Source organism: Ahaetulla prasina, chromosome 1 (assembly GCF_028640845.1).
Source record: "Ahaetulla prasina isolate Xishuangbanna chromosome 1, ASM2864084v1, whole genome shotgun sequence".
Lineage (NCBI taxonomy): Eukaryota > Metazoa > Chordata > Lepidosauria > Squamata > Colubridae > Ahaetulla > Ahaetulla prasina.
In genome coordinates this window covers 82,847,187-82,863,250 of record NC_080539.1, presented here as the reverse complement: position 1 = coordinate 82,863,250, position 16,064 = coordinate 82,847,187, and the positions used below count along the sequence as shown (strand labels likewise).

General features: G+C 36.9%; 1 protein-coding gene across 1 annotated transcript; it reads right to left on the bottom strand.

Annotated features, from left to right (window-relative positions):
* Positions 1 to 2,618: 2,618 nt before the first annotated feature.
* Positions 2,619 to 15,802, bottom strand: RBM34 (RNA binding motif protein 34). Its single transcript, XM_058166213.1, has 11 exons — positions 15,607 to 15,802; positions 14,497 to 14,668; positions 11,810 to 11,946; positions 10,178 to 10,376; positions 8,661 to 8,720; positions 7,386 to 7,429; positions 5,755 to 5,838; positions 5,458 to 5,521; positions 5,184 to 5,226; positions 4,499 to 4,617; positions 2,619 to 2,955 (listed from the first exon to the last, which is right to left on the bottom strand). The coding sequence occupies exons 1-11, from the start codon at positions 15,645 to 15,647 to the stop codon at positions 2,680 to 2,682; spliced, it is 1,239 nt and encodes a 412-aa protein (XP_058022196.1). The 5' UTR covers positions 15,648 to 15,802; the 3' UTR covers positions 2,619 to 2,679.
* Between the last annotated feature and the right edge of the window lie 262 nt (positions 15,803 to 16,064).

Sequence of the window (16,064 nt, the reverse complement as noted above, 5' to 3'; positions counted from 1 at the left end):
CCTCCGTCATCAGCCCGCGACGGCAGGAGGCTCGCTTTGCCTAGGCCCTTAGCCCTAGGGCGAGCGCTCGAGAAACGGAGGCGCGGCAAAACGACCTGCCTCTAAACGCGCCTGCGCGCGAGGTTCCTCGGTCACCCGCCTCAGGCTTTTGTGTTGCGCACGCGCGAAAAATTCGCACGGGGTTTCCCTGTTTACTGTAGGAAAATTGGTTGCATCGAGGGGCCGGTTTAGAAGTTAATTGTCTTTATGGAATTGGTCTGGATAGAAAGCGTGCAAATCAACCCATTGCCGCCTATCAGGATTAAGTCGAAATTAATGCTAAATGTTTTTTTTCTCCCAGAATCTATCATCAGTGATAAACTGGAGCCTACTACCTTATGCCACCAGACTTGAAATCCTGGATTTAGAAAACTTAGAACTCCTCCACCTTCGACAGGACCTGTGTTTAACTCATAGAACCATCTATTGCAATGTCCTTCCTGTTGAAGACTACTTCAGCTTCAATCACGACAATACAAGAGCAAACAATAGATTTAAACTTAATGTTAACCGCTTCAATCTTGATTGCAGAAAATATGACTTCTGTAACAGATTTATTAATACTTGGAACACACTACCTGACTCTGTGGTCTCTTCTCAAAATCCCCAGAGCTTTAACCAAAAACTGTCTACTATTGACCTCACCCCATTCCTAAGAGGTCTCTAAGGGGCGTGCGTAAGAGCACAAACGTGCCTACCGTTCCTGTCCTATTGTTTCCTTTCATTATATCCAATTAATATAGTTATTATATATTTATGCTTATATATTATATAGTTATTTTCATGCTTATGCTTATATATACTGTTGTGACAAAATAAATAAATAATAAAAAAATAAATACTAACGTGGGCGAACAGAGAAACCTACTTTTGTCAGAACCGGGCCGTAATTTTACGTTTTCTTAGAAACCCAGAGACATAACGTTTTGTTAAAATACCCTGATCCCGCATAGCAAGTACAATAAAAAACCCTGCTACAAGATGCATGCTTTCTTCATGTTAGGAATAAAAAGCGTCAACTAGATACTAAAATACAGGCTTTGAAAAAGGCAAAAAAAAACCTCTACTGAAACAAAATTAATATAGGTATAATCTGCTTTTTTCCATGCAGAGAAAGTCTCTAGTCTTAGAATTCTGACACCATTAAATAACAAACAGAATAAACTGTAATGAAATAGTGTTAATAGAATTCATGTAAGAGCAATTAAATAATATTGTCTGAAAGAAAAAAATATTGATGGCTGTTGAGCAGTGGTGGGTTTCAATTTTTTTTACTACCAGTTCTGTGGGTGTGGCTTGGTGGGCGTGGCATGGCTTGGTAGGCGTGGCAGGGAAAGATTACTGCAAAATCCCCATTTCCTCTCAATCAGCTGGGACTTGGGAGCAGAGAATAGATGGGGGTGGGGCCAGTCAGAATTTTTACTATCGGTTCTCAGAACTACTCAAAATTTCCACTACCAGTTCTTCAGAACTGGTCAGAATCTGCTGAAACCAACCTCTGCTGATGAGGATTCACAAAAATTTCCATATCTGATGGGAAGTTGAATAAATGGACTCTTAAGAATAAACCTCGAAAGAAATACTTGTTGATATTGTACAACAATGCTTAAAGCTGCAGTATTAGATACTAAATGAAGGCTGAGTTAAATAGCATTTATTCCCTTCACAATCCCTTCAAAAGAATATATAATTATATAACATCACAGCCAGCAATGTGAAAGTTGGGGATGATCAGATTAGATTAACAAATGGCCAGGTTATCATAAAAAAGCTCTATTACTGAATACACAAAGACTTGACCTCTTAATTACCAATAGCAATGAGCACATAAACAGATACTTCAGGTATTTTTGTACTAAAAGGTAAAGGTTCCCCTCGCACATACGTGCTAGTCGTTGCCAACTCTAGGGGGCGGTGCTCATCTCCGTTTCAAAGCCGAAGAGCCAGCGCTGTCTAAAGACGTCTCCGTGGTCATGTGGCCGGCATGACTCAACGCCAAGGCGCACGGAACGCTGTTACCTTCCCACCAGAGGTGGTCCCTATTTTTTCTACTTGCATTTTTTACGTGCTTTCGAAACTGCTAGGTTGGCAGAAGCTGGGACCAGTAACGGGAGCTTACCCCATTACACAGCAGCACTATGGATTCGAACCGCTGAGCTGCCGACCTTTCGATCGACAAGCTCAACGCCCTAGCCCCTGAGCCACCGTGTCCCTTGTATTTTTGTACTACTGTATTCCAAAAAACAGGGCCAATATGAAATAATTTAAAATTTTCCAGTGTAAGCTTTAAACTATTTTCCAACTTATTCATAATGTTAATGTACACATATTTAACAGAAAGGACAAATAAACATTACAAAGAACATGTAAATAATTAATTGCCTGTTATTAGAACCCTTTAAGAAAGGCTTTCTGGTATTTATTTACATTATAAGGATAATAGATGAAAGATATTAAAATAGTCATAAATTTCTAGTGTGACATTTTAAATTTATCTTCCAATGTTACCTTTGCAAATTAATTTAGATGAGCCTTTAAAATGTGAAAGTGGAGATAAAATATGTAAGAATTCCAAAAGATTGTCTGTGCTAAATTTTATTTAAAAGTTTTTTAACATTACAAAAGTATCTTAACACTATATCATTTGGGTTTCCTCATTTTCATGGGTTTTTTTGATTTTGCTTTTTTCATCTTTTTCATTGGGTCTGCCTTTTCACCAACAAAAGAATTAGAAGATCCTTCTGATTTTTTAAGAGAAGTAGTCTTTGTGTATTTCAATCGAACAGAGCTCTTTGCATTTTTGTTTGATTTCTTCTGTTCTTCTTTCTCTCTTTTTACACAACGTTGTATTCTTAGCTTTCTTCCTTGTAATTCAGATTGGTTTAGTTTCAGAGCAAGGTGTACAGCATCTGTGGTCTTTAAGGAGAAAAAAAAAATAAGAAAGCAACTCATAAAATTCCTGTTACATGAACTGGGAAGGAGAGGGCTATTTCCTTATCACAATACAACCCCATGTATTCTTAACAAATGATTTGGAACACGGGTGTCAAACTAGTGGCCCACGGGCTGGGTGCATCACATGGAGGCCACACCCACCCCAGCTCCGTGAATGGGAAAAATCCTGCAAGACATCATGTAACACCGAGTTTGACACCCGTGATTTGGAGGGTAAGGGACACTTCAGAACAGATCTGCACAGTACACAGTAAGAAAACAAAAAGTAATTCCTTCAAGGAAGCAGACTTCCAATCACTTAATGCCACATTCTACTCTAATAACTGCCCTTTAATTTCAAGCATGGCATATCCATTGGGAAATCCAACTATGTACAAGAAGGATTTGTATCATGACCTCATGAATCAGTTTTGCTCTCACAGTCCCACTAGCTACAGTTGTCACAAGAAACAACACAGGAGAACTCTCTTCTAATGCTATTTTTGAGCCGTGGTGGCGCAGTGGTTAGAGTGCAGTACTGCAGGCTACTTCTGCTGATCACCGGCTGCCAGCGGTTTGGCAGATTGAATTTCACCAGGCTCAAGGTTGACTCAGCCTTCCATCCTTCCGAGGTTGGTAAAATGAGGACCCAGATTGTTGGGGGCAATATGCTGACACTGTAAACCACTTAGAGAGGGCTGTAAAGCACGGTGAAGCGGTATATGAGTAAGTGCTATTGCTATTGCTATTTCTATTTTAGATTACTGCAAATGAAAGGATGATTATTTTGTTCCCCTATTTTCCCCAAATGATCGATCAATAACTATGCAAGGTATTCATGCTTTAGGTTACACTGGAGGTTAAGTGTAAATGTGTAAAAAGTGAGAAAGAATGAAATAAGCTGCTAACAGAATGATTTGAAAATTAGTGTTCTATTATAGCATTTCCTGTTGTTTTCAAAACTTTGCTGATTTGTGCCATCCAAGGCATAGTGGCATACCCCTCTCATAATTTTTAATGACCAGATTTTTAATTACTGCTGTTTTTTCAACAGACAGTAAAATAATGGCTAGCTTATTGTGCATTCAACCCCCAGATCATCCTGTATTTCTGAAAGAACATTACTGATGACTGATTTATACCGACAAATGTACCCCTTTTGCTAAATGAGTTTTTCTCCAGTAGAGTTCACCAGTCTAATCCTCTTAATAACTATTACTGAATGATAAAAGATTACCATCTTTTAGAATGGAGTAAGCATGCAAGATTCATGTAAATACTTGATGATTAGCGCTCTCTTTGTGAAGTTACAAGGGAGATGTCTAGATACGGGTATTAGTGGAGTTCTGTGCAGTTTCAATGAATTATTTAGGAGATGCTTAATTATTCCTAATTGTTTACCATGAGCTTTTACTGTATTGCTATCCCCTGAGTGCAATACTGAATGCTAGATTAAATAACCAATATAGTTATGATTTAAAGCCATGCTAAATTTGTTGCTGCAGCCATTGAATAACTGACATACCTCAAACAGAACATAACCAAATCCTTTGCCGATGCCTGTGCTTCGATCTCTCACAATTCGTACACCTGTCACATTTCCACATTCCAAAAAGTGATTTCTTACAGTCTCATCATCAATCTCTGTAAATATAACATCTTTTAGAAATGTGCAGCTATTAAAACACAACCATTTTAGTGACATGACCAAATTTCCATTACTATCTAAAGTTTCTATTCTTTTTTAAACAAATAATACAAATATGATTGCTGTCTCTCAAAGTTATCTGCTTAAAAGAAAGATTAAGACTATTGGGACCGTATTGGCAAGGAAATAGCTCTATATATCCCTTACTTATGTTTTAGTTATCTTATTTTGGCATACTTCATGAACTAGGTTACAATTTTACCAATTCAAAGCAACTTTTTTTTTTGCTTTATCTGCATTTTTAGATACATTATGTTTATACATAACTATAAATCAAGAACTTATAAAAACAAAATTCAGCGCGGGGCTAAAAGAAACAAGTGAGCTGAGACATTCTAGCTTGAAGAGGTGTTGCTTAGTGTTAACTGTAAACCAGTCTTGTAGTTTAAGTTTATTAACATCTTTACAGATATACTCATTCCATTAATCTGCAAAAGTATAATTTTCTACCAAAATAATGTACATTTGTTTGAATTGATTAACATTAAATTATAATACATACCATAAGGCAGATTTCCTACAAATATTGATCTTTTGTTATCATGCTGTAAAACAACAAAAAGAACTGACTCAGGGACTTAAAGAAAAAGCTAGAAAAAGATATATACATTTGAATTATATCTAATGGAGATTCTAAGTCATGTCATGCTTGTCCCAAAGGTGCTTTTCAAAAGGCAACTGGACTTTGATGTTTCGCTCCTCATCCAAGAAGCTTCTTTAGCTCTTGAAGTTGCCTTTTGAAAAAGCACCTTTGGGACAGCATTTGAATTACTTACACAAGTAGATTTTGAAGCAAGGTCAACTCTGATATGGAATCCACTGGTAATTTCTGTTCCATTACTATGAAACCATAAAAAAATGAAGTAACAATATAAATTACAACTAAATTTGATTTGAACACTGTTTATTTTAGAAATAGTATTTTATAATTAAGACTGATATATCATAAACAATGTGGTAATTAAATTTGATCAAACTAAATTTGATTTGAACACTGTTTATTTTAGAAATAGTATTTAATAATTAAGACTGATATATCATAAACAATGTGGTAATTAAAAAAATAGACATACCATTTTAAAGCATTATTTGCTGCAGATTCCTCCTTGAAAACAACATAAGCATTAACGTATTTCATATTAGGATGTAGTTTTTGCCTAAAGAAAAAAAGAAACCATAATATTTGTTATATTTTATACTGCCAGACTCAAAAATAACTCTAGATATTTTACATCATAAAAACATAAAGATGTGTCAGAATAAACAATCCAATAAAAATACAGCAACAATCTCCATTCATTCCAACAATGCCCTCTACAACAGAGGTAGTCAACCTTTTTATACCTATCGCCCACTTTTGTATCTCTGTTAGTAGTAAAATTTTCTAACCGCCCACCGATTCCACAGTAATGCGCCATGTATCGTCATCTGCGCATGCCCCTTGCACATTGTGGATTGGGTTTGGGGGGGCGCTGGCCACCAGCTCTGCTCGTCTGTTACACTGGGTGGTGCGGGGGGAGATGCGCGAGCTATTCTGGGACAAGGCTCTTTTGTTTGCGGTCGCACTATAGCGCCATTTGGTTTCACTTATGTAACATGAACTAAACTTATGCATGGGCGATACAAATAGTATATTTTCAGAAATTTAAATTGTCACGGGGAATTTTATGAAAACCTAATGAAAATGTTTTTAAATAATGCTATGAAAATTTTTTAAAAAGTTAATTAAATTAAAAAAAAGGAAAGTGCTTCAGTATCGGACAAAACCCCTACCGCCCACCATGAAAGCTGGAACGCCTACTAGTGGGCAGTAGGGACCAGGTTGACTACCATTGCTGTACAACAATTTAGTCCAAAATAATTTCCAGAAGGCCAGCATTACAAATGCAGCCTAACTTCCAGAGTATGGATATTCTATATTCTATAATTGAAAATTACATTATCACATAAAGATGGACTTTTATGCATTGGGACACTAGTCATAACAGAACTTGGGTTTTGCTACACAACATTTAAATTTAAATTCTGTTTAAATTCAGAATTAAGAGGAAGATATATTTTCTAAGGGAAACATTATAATTTCTTGAATCGAGATTACAGCTCAACCATGGAGAGCCTACAGATTCTACTGAACTACTACTATGTTTCCCCAGCAAATTGAAAAGCCACAGATCACCTTTTACAACCCACATAGTCAACTTCTTTTACTCTTTTAGTTACAATTTCTCACAATGTTATAAATAAGGCAATTCTGCTATGTTGAAAGAACAGGATCATCTCTTAATTCAATAGTTAGCATTTGAAGAGGCCGTTATTTGCACCAGGTCTGTTCCAGTTTTACTATTAACACTTTACTATAATTTGCAAAAGTAGATTACATGTTGCAAAGCTAATTTCAATTTTTACTTTGGCCTAGAATAACTGAAAGATGCCCTGATATAAGCAAAATGCATTGGTATGTTACATCAATAATTTCAGTTATAAACATTCTGTTTTAAATTAGGGCTAACAGATCCAGGCTGCAAAAAATATTACCAAATGCATAATTAATTGGCAGTAAAGAACTAGATGTTTTAAAAAATATTTCTTTGCAGCTATCTAGTGGTCATCCAGATTTCTAAAGCCGAGATGTGATAGCCCCAATATAAGAATCAACAAAGTATAACATGTAAATCTATTCTCATGCACAAATTATAGCACATACTTTATAGCAGCCATTTTTTTGGATATTGCATCTTCTGCTGGAATCTTCAAGAACAAAAAATAGTATATTGTTAAGTAGGTGTTATTTAGCAATATTATGAACATATACAATTTAAATCATAGACAACCCAATTCTACAGGACAGATCAACTGGATAAGCTTTTATAGCCATGCAAGCATTCAGCTTATAGCACTAAAATAACACTCACTCTCCCTCCCTCCCTCCCTCCCTTCTGTTCTTCCTTATCTGCTTCTCCATTTATCTAATAAATACAGTATGGTCCTACTAGCGGCAGTCATTTAATGTAAGTATTAAGCAGACAGAAAATCAACAAACAGAAGACCTATCAGTAATCTGTTCATAAGGTTCAGTAAAAAGAGAATTAAAATATTAGAATACAAGCAAGGAATCTGCATCTTCCAAACATGTTAGTTTGGAACCAATTCATGAAAAATTAAGCTGAGAAAAATGTTAATGAAAAGAACCGAGTTGCTTAAAACAATGAAGTATTTGTGTTATCCAGTAATCTGTCATTCTACATGTAACTCTATGCATATTTTTCATACCATTAGAAAACTTGAGGCAATTTTTTAGAAACAATTGTCTTACGTACTCCTACATAAAACATTCAGCAGTTGACCAGATTACATTAATTTGCTAGTTTTACACCCAACCAAAATCAATAGACTCATCAGCTTATAACAAATTCAATGAAATGATATTTAAACATCTATGTAACACATCAACAGAAATGCCTATCAATAAAGAAGAATGAAATAAAAAACATGGCACCATAAATTAATAAATTCATGACAATTTTCTCCCCATTAATTTGTATTTTAATAGCTTCCAAAGGCCAGTAGGGAGAGGGCAAGCTTGATTTTCAATGAGAGGCTATTCCTCAGCAGTGGTGCTCCTACAGAGAAAGAAACTCCATCTAGCCTACTTAAATATTCAACATTATTTGGTTTCCAACAAAAACCAACTATTTAAATGATTGGCTTTGCTTAACAACCCATGACATTCACTTAACAACCGCAACATATGCTTAACAATTGTGACATTTGCTTAATGACTGTTGCAAAAAAAAAGCCTGGAAAATTACTCCAGTTGCATGGGTGCCTCAATTTATGACTGTAATGACTTATGATTGGATTTCTGGTCTAATTATAGTCATAAGTCAAGGACTATCCATATATTGTGACGCTTCTGGTGCAAGCCAGAAACTGAGATTGTTTATTAGTAAAGAATTACAAAATGAAGTAAATAACATACCAAAGAACGGAAACGAATTGATTCAATTTGTCCATAGTCTTTGAAAAACGCCTTCAGCATCTAAATTCAAAGAGGTATAATTTTATTAGGTCAAGACATATACCAGTGTTAGAGAAACAGCAGCAAACACTTAATCCATATACAATGAATGGCACACCAGGAACCCTAAATAATAACTATTTGACCAATGATTAAAGGATATAATAAAAAGAAAGTAGTTGGGTTTTTTTTCCTAGCAGAATTATTAAAGATTAAATCAAACCGAAAACATTACCCAAAAGTAATTGGGGTTTTTTTTTAAGTTGAAAGAGTAACACAAAAAATTCTACATAAAATACTTTACCCTTTTACCCTATGCATATTTACTCACAAAAAAATCAGTAGGCCAGCACAATATAATGGTTATAGATTAACGGAGGGGTCCCTAACCTCTGGGCTGTGGACTGCTACCAGGCTGCGGCATGCCAGAAATGCACAAACAAGCAAAGCACACAAAGCCACACACACCGTGGAAAAATCTCTCTCCCCAGAACTGGTCCCCAGTGCCCAAAAGGTGGGGGCCACTGTATTAACAGATTCAGACTGCAAAAAATGTGGAGCTCTTTGTTCAGTATATGCAAGCCACATCTACCGCACTTATGGTCATAGGATTGGAACAGAAACAGAGACCTAAATGCAACTTTCCAAACATTCATAAAATCACATGATCCAGAGCAACATGTTGCAGAGATGAAGAGGAGGGTGAGATAGAATCATACTGAACAAATTCACCCTGTGGCAGAAGACAATCAGAAATGAAATTAATGAATTAAGTATTCAGAGCAAAGGTAGTCCTTGATTTAAAATCATTTGTTTAGCTACTGTTCAAAGTCATGATGGCTCTGAAAAAAGTGACTTATGATCTGCCCTCTCACTCATGACCGTCATGCATTCTCCCCCATGGTCACATGACCAAAATTCAAGAGCTTAGCAACCGGCATGTATTTATGATGATTACAGCATTCCAGGGTCACATGATCACCATTTGCAACTTTCCCTGTCAATGGGCGAAGCCAGATTTGCTTAACGACAGTGTTTTAAATTTTTGGATACACCACATTTTACTTCTTTTTTGTATTTTGCTTAAAGTTGCTTATACTAGAACAGAACAGTGATAGGTACATATTTATTAATGGAACTTTTAAAAAAATGCTTATTATAATCTGTTGCTTTAAAGAAAGTACAAGTAGCCTGCTACCCTGTTTCCCTGAAAATAAGACATCCCCTGATAATAAGCCCAATCGGGCTTTTAAGCGCATGCGCTAAAATAAGCCTCCCCCCGAAAATAAGCCCTCCCTGAAAATATTTAAACGCAGAGCTGGAAATCAGGTAAGACGGCAAGAGAAGCCCCATCTTGCTCCAGGTACCCCAAAATAATAAGACCTCCCCAAAAATGAGGCCAAGCACTTATTTCGGGTTTCAAAAAAATATAAGACAGGATCTTATTTTTGGGGAAACACGGTATCAAAGTTACTTACTTGTGCTGTATAAGAAACAGGTAAATTCCCCACAAAAAGAGTCCTCTTGTTCTTTAACTTTTCTTTAGCCAGGTTAACTTGGATTTTCTTTTTTTTAATTTGAGCAGCTTCCTCTGAGGTTGGAAAAAGTTTGGTAGCCCTATTTTTCCTTTGTATTACTTCTTCTTCTGCTTCAGTTACACCAGCCAAAGCGCACTCCCTTGATGAGAAATTTATAACCAAGTTATTAAACTGAGCGTATGTAAATAATTGTATGTGTTCACATAGTCACAAAAAAACCCAGCATTTTGAAACTAACTTTTCACTGACAAATATCAGTTCTAGAGAGATTGTAATTACCTACATTAAAAGCATATTACTATCATTTAACTACATATAACCAACAAGCTTTGAGGAAAAAGGAAACACAGAAAGACCATTGCTACAATTTTAGCACGACACATACTTACTGGTAAATAAGTCCTTCTTACCAGAATCAGATTTATTTCTAAATAATCATACAAAGTACTGCATCTTAAGAGACAGTCCAGGTTACAAACAGAATTGTCATGAGACTTTATCATTGTAATAGTATATGGGAATGACCTTGAGAAACTGGGTAAAGAGATGCTGCCTAAGGCAGCAGTCGCCAACCTTTGCAGCTTGGCAGCCCGGATGGGTCAGGGAAGAGAGGAATCAGGCTGCTCAAGCAGCAAGCCGGCATGCACACTCATGCACACACAGCTGTAATGCAAGTGTAGCTGCATTCACTGGCCCGCCACTTCGAGTCAAGCTGCATGCATGTGTGCCAGCTCGTCGCTCACACAAGTCGCTCACAACAGCATGTGTGTACCAGCTCATGGCCCAGTTGTGAATAGGCCACGGGCCGGTAGTTGGGGACCCCTGGCTTAGGGAATGGTCATATAAGAGGAAACATAGTCCGCAGTTGCACAGTGGGCAAAGCCAGAGGTTCATGAGAGATCCTCCCTAAGTTATCAATGTGAAAAGGAGATGGTGAGACAATTCTATTTTCAGATTTGTAAGATTCTGTTAATGTAGCTTTACGATGAAGTCAAATTAGTCTGGTATCTGGTAAGGCTGACAATCATTTTCAACTAGAAGAAAGTACACATGCGGGTGCTCAACTTACAACAGTTGATTTAGTGACCGTTCAAAGTTACAACAGCACTGAAAAGTGACTTATGACTGTTTTTCACACTTATGACCATTTTTCAGCATCCCAATGGTCACAGGATCAAAATTCAGACACTTGGCAACTGACTCATATTTATGACAGTTGTAGTGACCTGGGATCATGTGATTCTTTTTGCAAGCAAAGTCAACAGGGAACCCACTTAGCAACTGTTACTAACTTAACAACTGCAGTGATTCACTTAACAACTGTGACAAGAAATGTCATAAATGGGGCAAAACTCACTTAACAAATGTCTCATTTAGCCACAGATTTGGGGCTCAATTATGGTCGTAAGTGGACTACCTGTACTTATTTTAATAGCAATAGGGTCTTTTAACAGGCATGTTATATTTTTAACCTGCTAATCTGCCCTTTCCTTAGGACCCAGAGACAGTAACTAACCAATGTGTGAAATTAAGCATAATGCATTCAAATACTCTGTATAGTTTTTTATTTACCTGTTTGTTACTGTTTCATTTGTTAGAGAGGTATCTTTCTTAGATTTCTTCATTTTTTTAAAAGACTGTCTTTTAGTTGATGAATCTTGAATTTCTGTGACAATTTCCTCTTCTTTATAGTTGCGTTTTTTACTTTCCTTTTAAAATTAATACACAGTCAAACATGAAAAATTAAAGTGTTACACAACCCAGGAAGGTGAGAATACCCACATATAGTTTTGCTAAATTTGGAAATTTGCTGGTTACCAATGCCTCATAGCGTTCCAGATTGTATACCATATAAATAAAAACTGGACAATTGCTCATATTAATTAGTGCACCTACGAATAGTAGCCAAGATCTTCTATCAGATGAAAGTAAAATGGAATCTTGGCCCATCTTTTATTAAAGTCCAATGATCACAATGGTCCAAAAGCCACCAATGGGACAGAGAGAAACACATACGGAAAGCAATTCAAGTCATAAAAACGAGGACTGTATCTGTGGTCCTTCTATTCCAGGTCTCTTTTTAGTACATACATGTTTGTTTCTTGGTTGTTTTTTGTTTGTTTGTTTGTTTTAGAAAAAGGAGGATATGATATTAAGTTGCCTAGCTAAATTTTCCTTTATATGACAGAGCCTAAGAAAATGTTGGAGCACTACTTTTAATTAATTTAAATTTAGTAAGAAGCCTAATAGGCAGAAAGCCAAGTTTAGTCTAGTTTCTTGTCTCATTACTAAAGCTACTAAATGAAGAGGTGAGAGAGCCCAATCATTTAAACAGAGATGTTACAATCTCCAATTCATTTATATTGATCAAATTTGGGATAAGGATTTAGTTACATGACTTTTGAAATCATTATTACAATTTCAATCATAAATCATAATCTTGGAATTAAACTGTGAAGAAGAGCTTCAAGAACATAACTTTCAATTTAGGTTAAAAAGTCTTTTTAAATTGAATTTTAAAGCAGCAATTATAAAAATTATTGAACAAGGTTTAGAGTGAATGAAAAAGACTTAATGGTACTGTAAAGAACCAGTTCAAATTCCTATATTTTATATTTTAACATGTTTCCAAGTGTAATTATGGAATTCTTGCCCTATATTGTAGCAGAGATTGGAACTGGATCAAGGATTTTTTAAAATTTGTTTATACATAATTTGGACTAGGGAGTGAATACTGCAGCAACCAAATTTGCTGATAAAAATTATTTATGAATGGTAAAATGAGAAAGAAAAAAAGAATGTGAACAGCACAAATTTTTCCAAAATGGGCAAATAGGCATCAAAATGGGAAACACAAAATGGGCAAAGTGATGCATATTAGCACACAAAATCCAAACACCATTATATGTCCATGGTATCTCAGCTGACAGTGACTTATCAGGAAAGGGATTTGGGGATCAGGGTGCACAAAAAAGTTAACACAGTGTGCAGCTATTCTAAGACAGTCTCCTTCAAAACAAGCTTGAATCCTGAGGCCTCATGAATACATTTGTAGTTTGCTTAGCAACAATACAGGAGAAACTTGCTATTCTTTTCTTCTGGGATGTTTTTTCAATTTCCCAATGTAGCTTACAGCCTATAGCCATGTGATCTTCCACTCATAACAAGGTCCAATTCTGCTTAATTTTTCAAGCTGAGTCACAGTCATATAGGGCAACTATAGTGCTCTAAAAAGAGTATATGTCATTCTCGGCATCATTAAGGGAAACAAATGTACAACAGCCAATATAATAATGACTTTATATGACCTCTCAAAAGATGAGACCACATTTGGAAGTGCTATGATTAGATGCTACACCTAAAAAAGAGCATTATAAAGTTAGAAGGCAGATAAAGAATACATGGTGAAAGTATATAAATGACAGAAAACATCTGATTGGGGTATTTATACCTCTAAGTGGTTGCTGGACTAAGAGAAAAAGTCCCACCTCCATACTGTACTAATTAAGTAGCATGTGTACTTAATCCCATCATTTCTACTGGTTTTTTTGTTTTTTATATTTTAACATTTTTGCTTTAATTCTTCTGTTAGTTGCCCAGAGTTGCTTGGATAGTGAAACAGGCAACATATAAAATTAATAAATAATATAAAATCATTCATGGCATGGAAAATATGCACAATAAGAAGTTCTTTGTACAATACACAAATTGTGCAATTTACTATCAACAGGTGTCACTAAGCTAATTTTTAAAAGGAATGGAAAATTTAATGCAGTTTGGGCTATTAGCAGCCACTAATTTTGATTCTTTACTAGCTAACTTTCAAATTAGAGCAGGGGTGTCAAACTGGTGGATGTGTCACCCGCAGGGCACCCACACCCCAGCTCCGTAAAGGGAAAACATGTCGCGATACATCATGTGATGGCAACGTGATGCAGCAAGTTTGACACCCGTGAATTAGAGGAAAAAGTCTTTGAATACCAGCTTTTATAGTGGTCAGTGATACAAAAACAAAGGTATATTCCCTTCCTATCTATGATGGTGAGCTTAATGACTGTATCTAGATGGCTATGATGTGATAAACTATGGATTACATAAAATTGGGGCCCTGATGCAACAGGGCTTTATGAAGACTGGAAATCAACTGTGATTATGATATGTTCTTTTGTTCAGATATGTCTGAAACTGGTTCACAGGTCAACAGCATTTTCATAATGCTGTTGTCGCACCCATTTTAGAACATAAATTAGTTAACTTACTTTTGCCACAGCAACATACATTGGCTGTTTTTCAGCCCCAGGAGCACTGAAGAGTTGTAGGAGGACCTCTGAATCACATGCTGCAGATTTGTTTTGAAAGAGGCTGCCGGCCACTTGCCCCACAACATAATCTTCACTTGATTCAGCAACAGCATTCCTGCCACATATTTTCCTATTTAAGAAAGAACAAATCAGTCAGGTTCACTACAGGAAACAACTGCATCCAAAAACATTAACTGTTGATAATTTTCCCTAAGGTTTTTGAAAGGTATAAAAAGAGGGGATAATGTTATCCACTGTGGAATCCTGTATGAGGAGAAACTTGTAAGAAGTTTGCCAGTTTATAAGGCAGTGGTACTTAAGAATGCAGTATTTATTACTGTAAACATAAATTGTCCATGTTTTATTACTAGCATGCCATCCCAGTTTCTGTGTGTATGTCTTTGAGTCAATGCTGACTACTGCCCTGACTACTACTACTACTGTACTACTAGTCCTTGCAGTTTTCTTGGCAATATTTCAGAAGTGGTTTGCCATTGCCTCCTTGCTCCTTTCCCAGGAGTAAAAAGAATGTCTGGCCACAAGGAGTTTTTGTGTCAAATGCAGAACTAAGAATTCCCGGCTTCTAGCCTGGTGCCTTTAACCACTGCATCAAACTGGCCCTGAATCGTTTAAATTGCCCCCAAATCAGCTTTCAAGCTACCGGCGCTTTTTCAGCAGATCAGCAGAATTTACAATTGTGTTGTAAATGTTGTACCTTGATGAACGTATCTTTTCTTTTATGTACACTGAGAGCATATGCACCAAGACAAATTCCTTGTGTGTCCAATCACACTTGGCCAATAAAAAATTCTATTCTATTCTATTCTATTGATTCTATTGAATGGAAAAAAACGGGGAAGCGGGCTTTGAGGGCGAAACACGTGGTAGCCCAGGCGCAGCTGGAGCTCCAGCAACTCTCACTTCTTGGAGGGGCCCTCAAGGCACGATCGTAGGTAAAGCGATCCGGCTCCGGGGCCAAAGGAACAAAACAACTGCTAAAAGCCCTCCAGACCCCTTTAGGAGAAGACGGGCAAACAACGAACATCCCCACAACCGTTGTGTCCTCACCCTGCGGCTGGAGAACCTTTGACCGTCCGGCCGCGCTTCATCTTTGCTCGGAAAGCTCCCGCTGCAGCCACTTCCGCCTTCGCCTTCAAGCATAGATCTAAACTAGGAAAGTAAAGGAGACTTCGTAGCCTTTCAAACTTCTCGGAGGGTGCACGAAGTACTTTCGCTTTAGTGTCGTCCGAATTTTTCCTAGGCTATATTTGAGCGCGCTGGCATCGTTGCCGACTGGCTGGAAAAGAAATTTCGTTAGGGTTTTACGCCTTCTGATTGAAACTCGGAGAAACTATTGAGATCTCCTTACAAAAATTGGTGTGGCTCCCATCCTCACATCGTTCTTCAGGTGATCTGGTTATTTTGCCAGGCGGGGTGTAATCCCGGAGCCCCCTTTTCTTAAAAGTATTTGATTTTGCTTTGACTTGCTTTTTATATTTTGCTTTTGCAGTTTTGGTGGTGGTGTT

What these genes read in the sequence shown, in the direction of transcription:
- RBM34 (XM_058166213.1), bottom strand. Translation starts at nt 15,647, where the DNA reads ATGAAGCGCGGCCGGACGGTCAAAGGTTCTCCAGCCGCAGG. An exon ending in TGTATGTTGCTGTGGCAAAA is followed by an intron (nt 11,947 to 14,496) that starts GTAAGTTAACTA and finishes TAATTTTAAAAG; the next exon opens with GAAAGTAAAAAACGCAACTA. An exon ending in AAAAAAATGGCTGCTATAAA is followed by an intron (nt 5,839 to 7,385) that starts GTATGTGCTATA and finishes TTTTTTCTTTAG; the next exon opens with GCAAAAACTACATCCTAATA.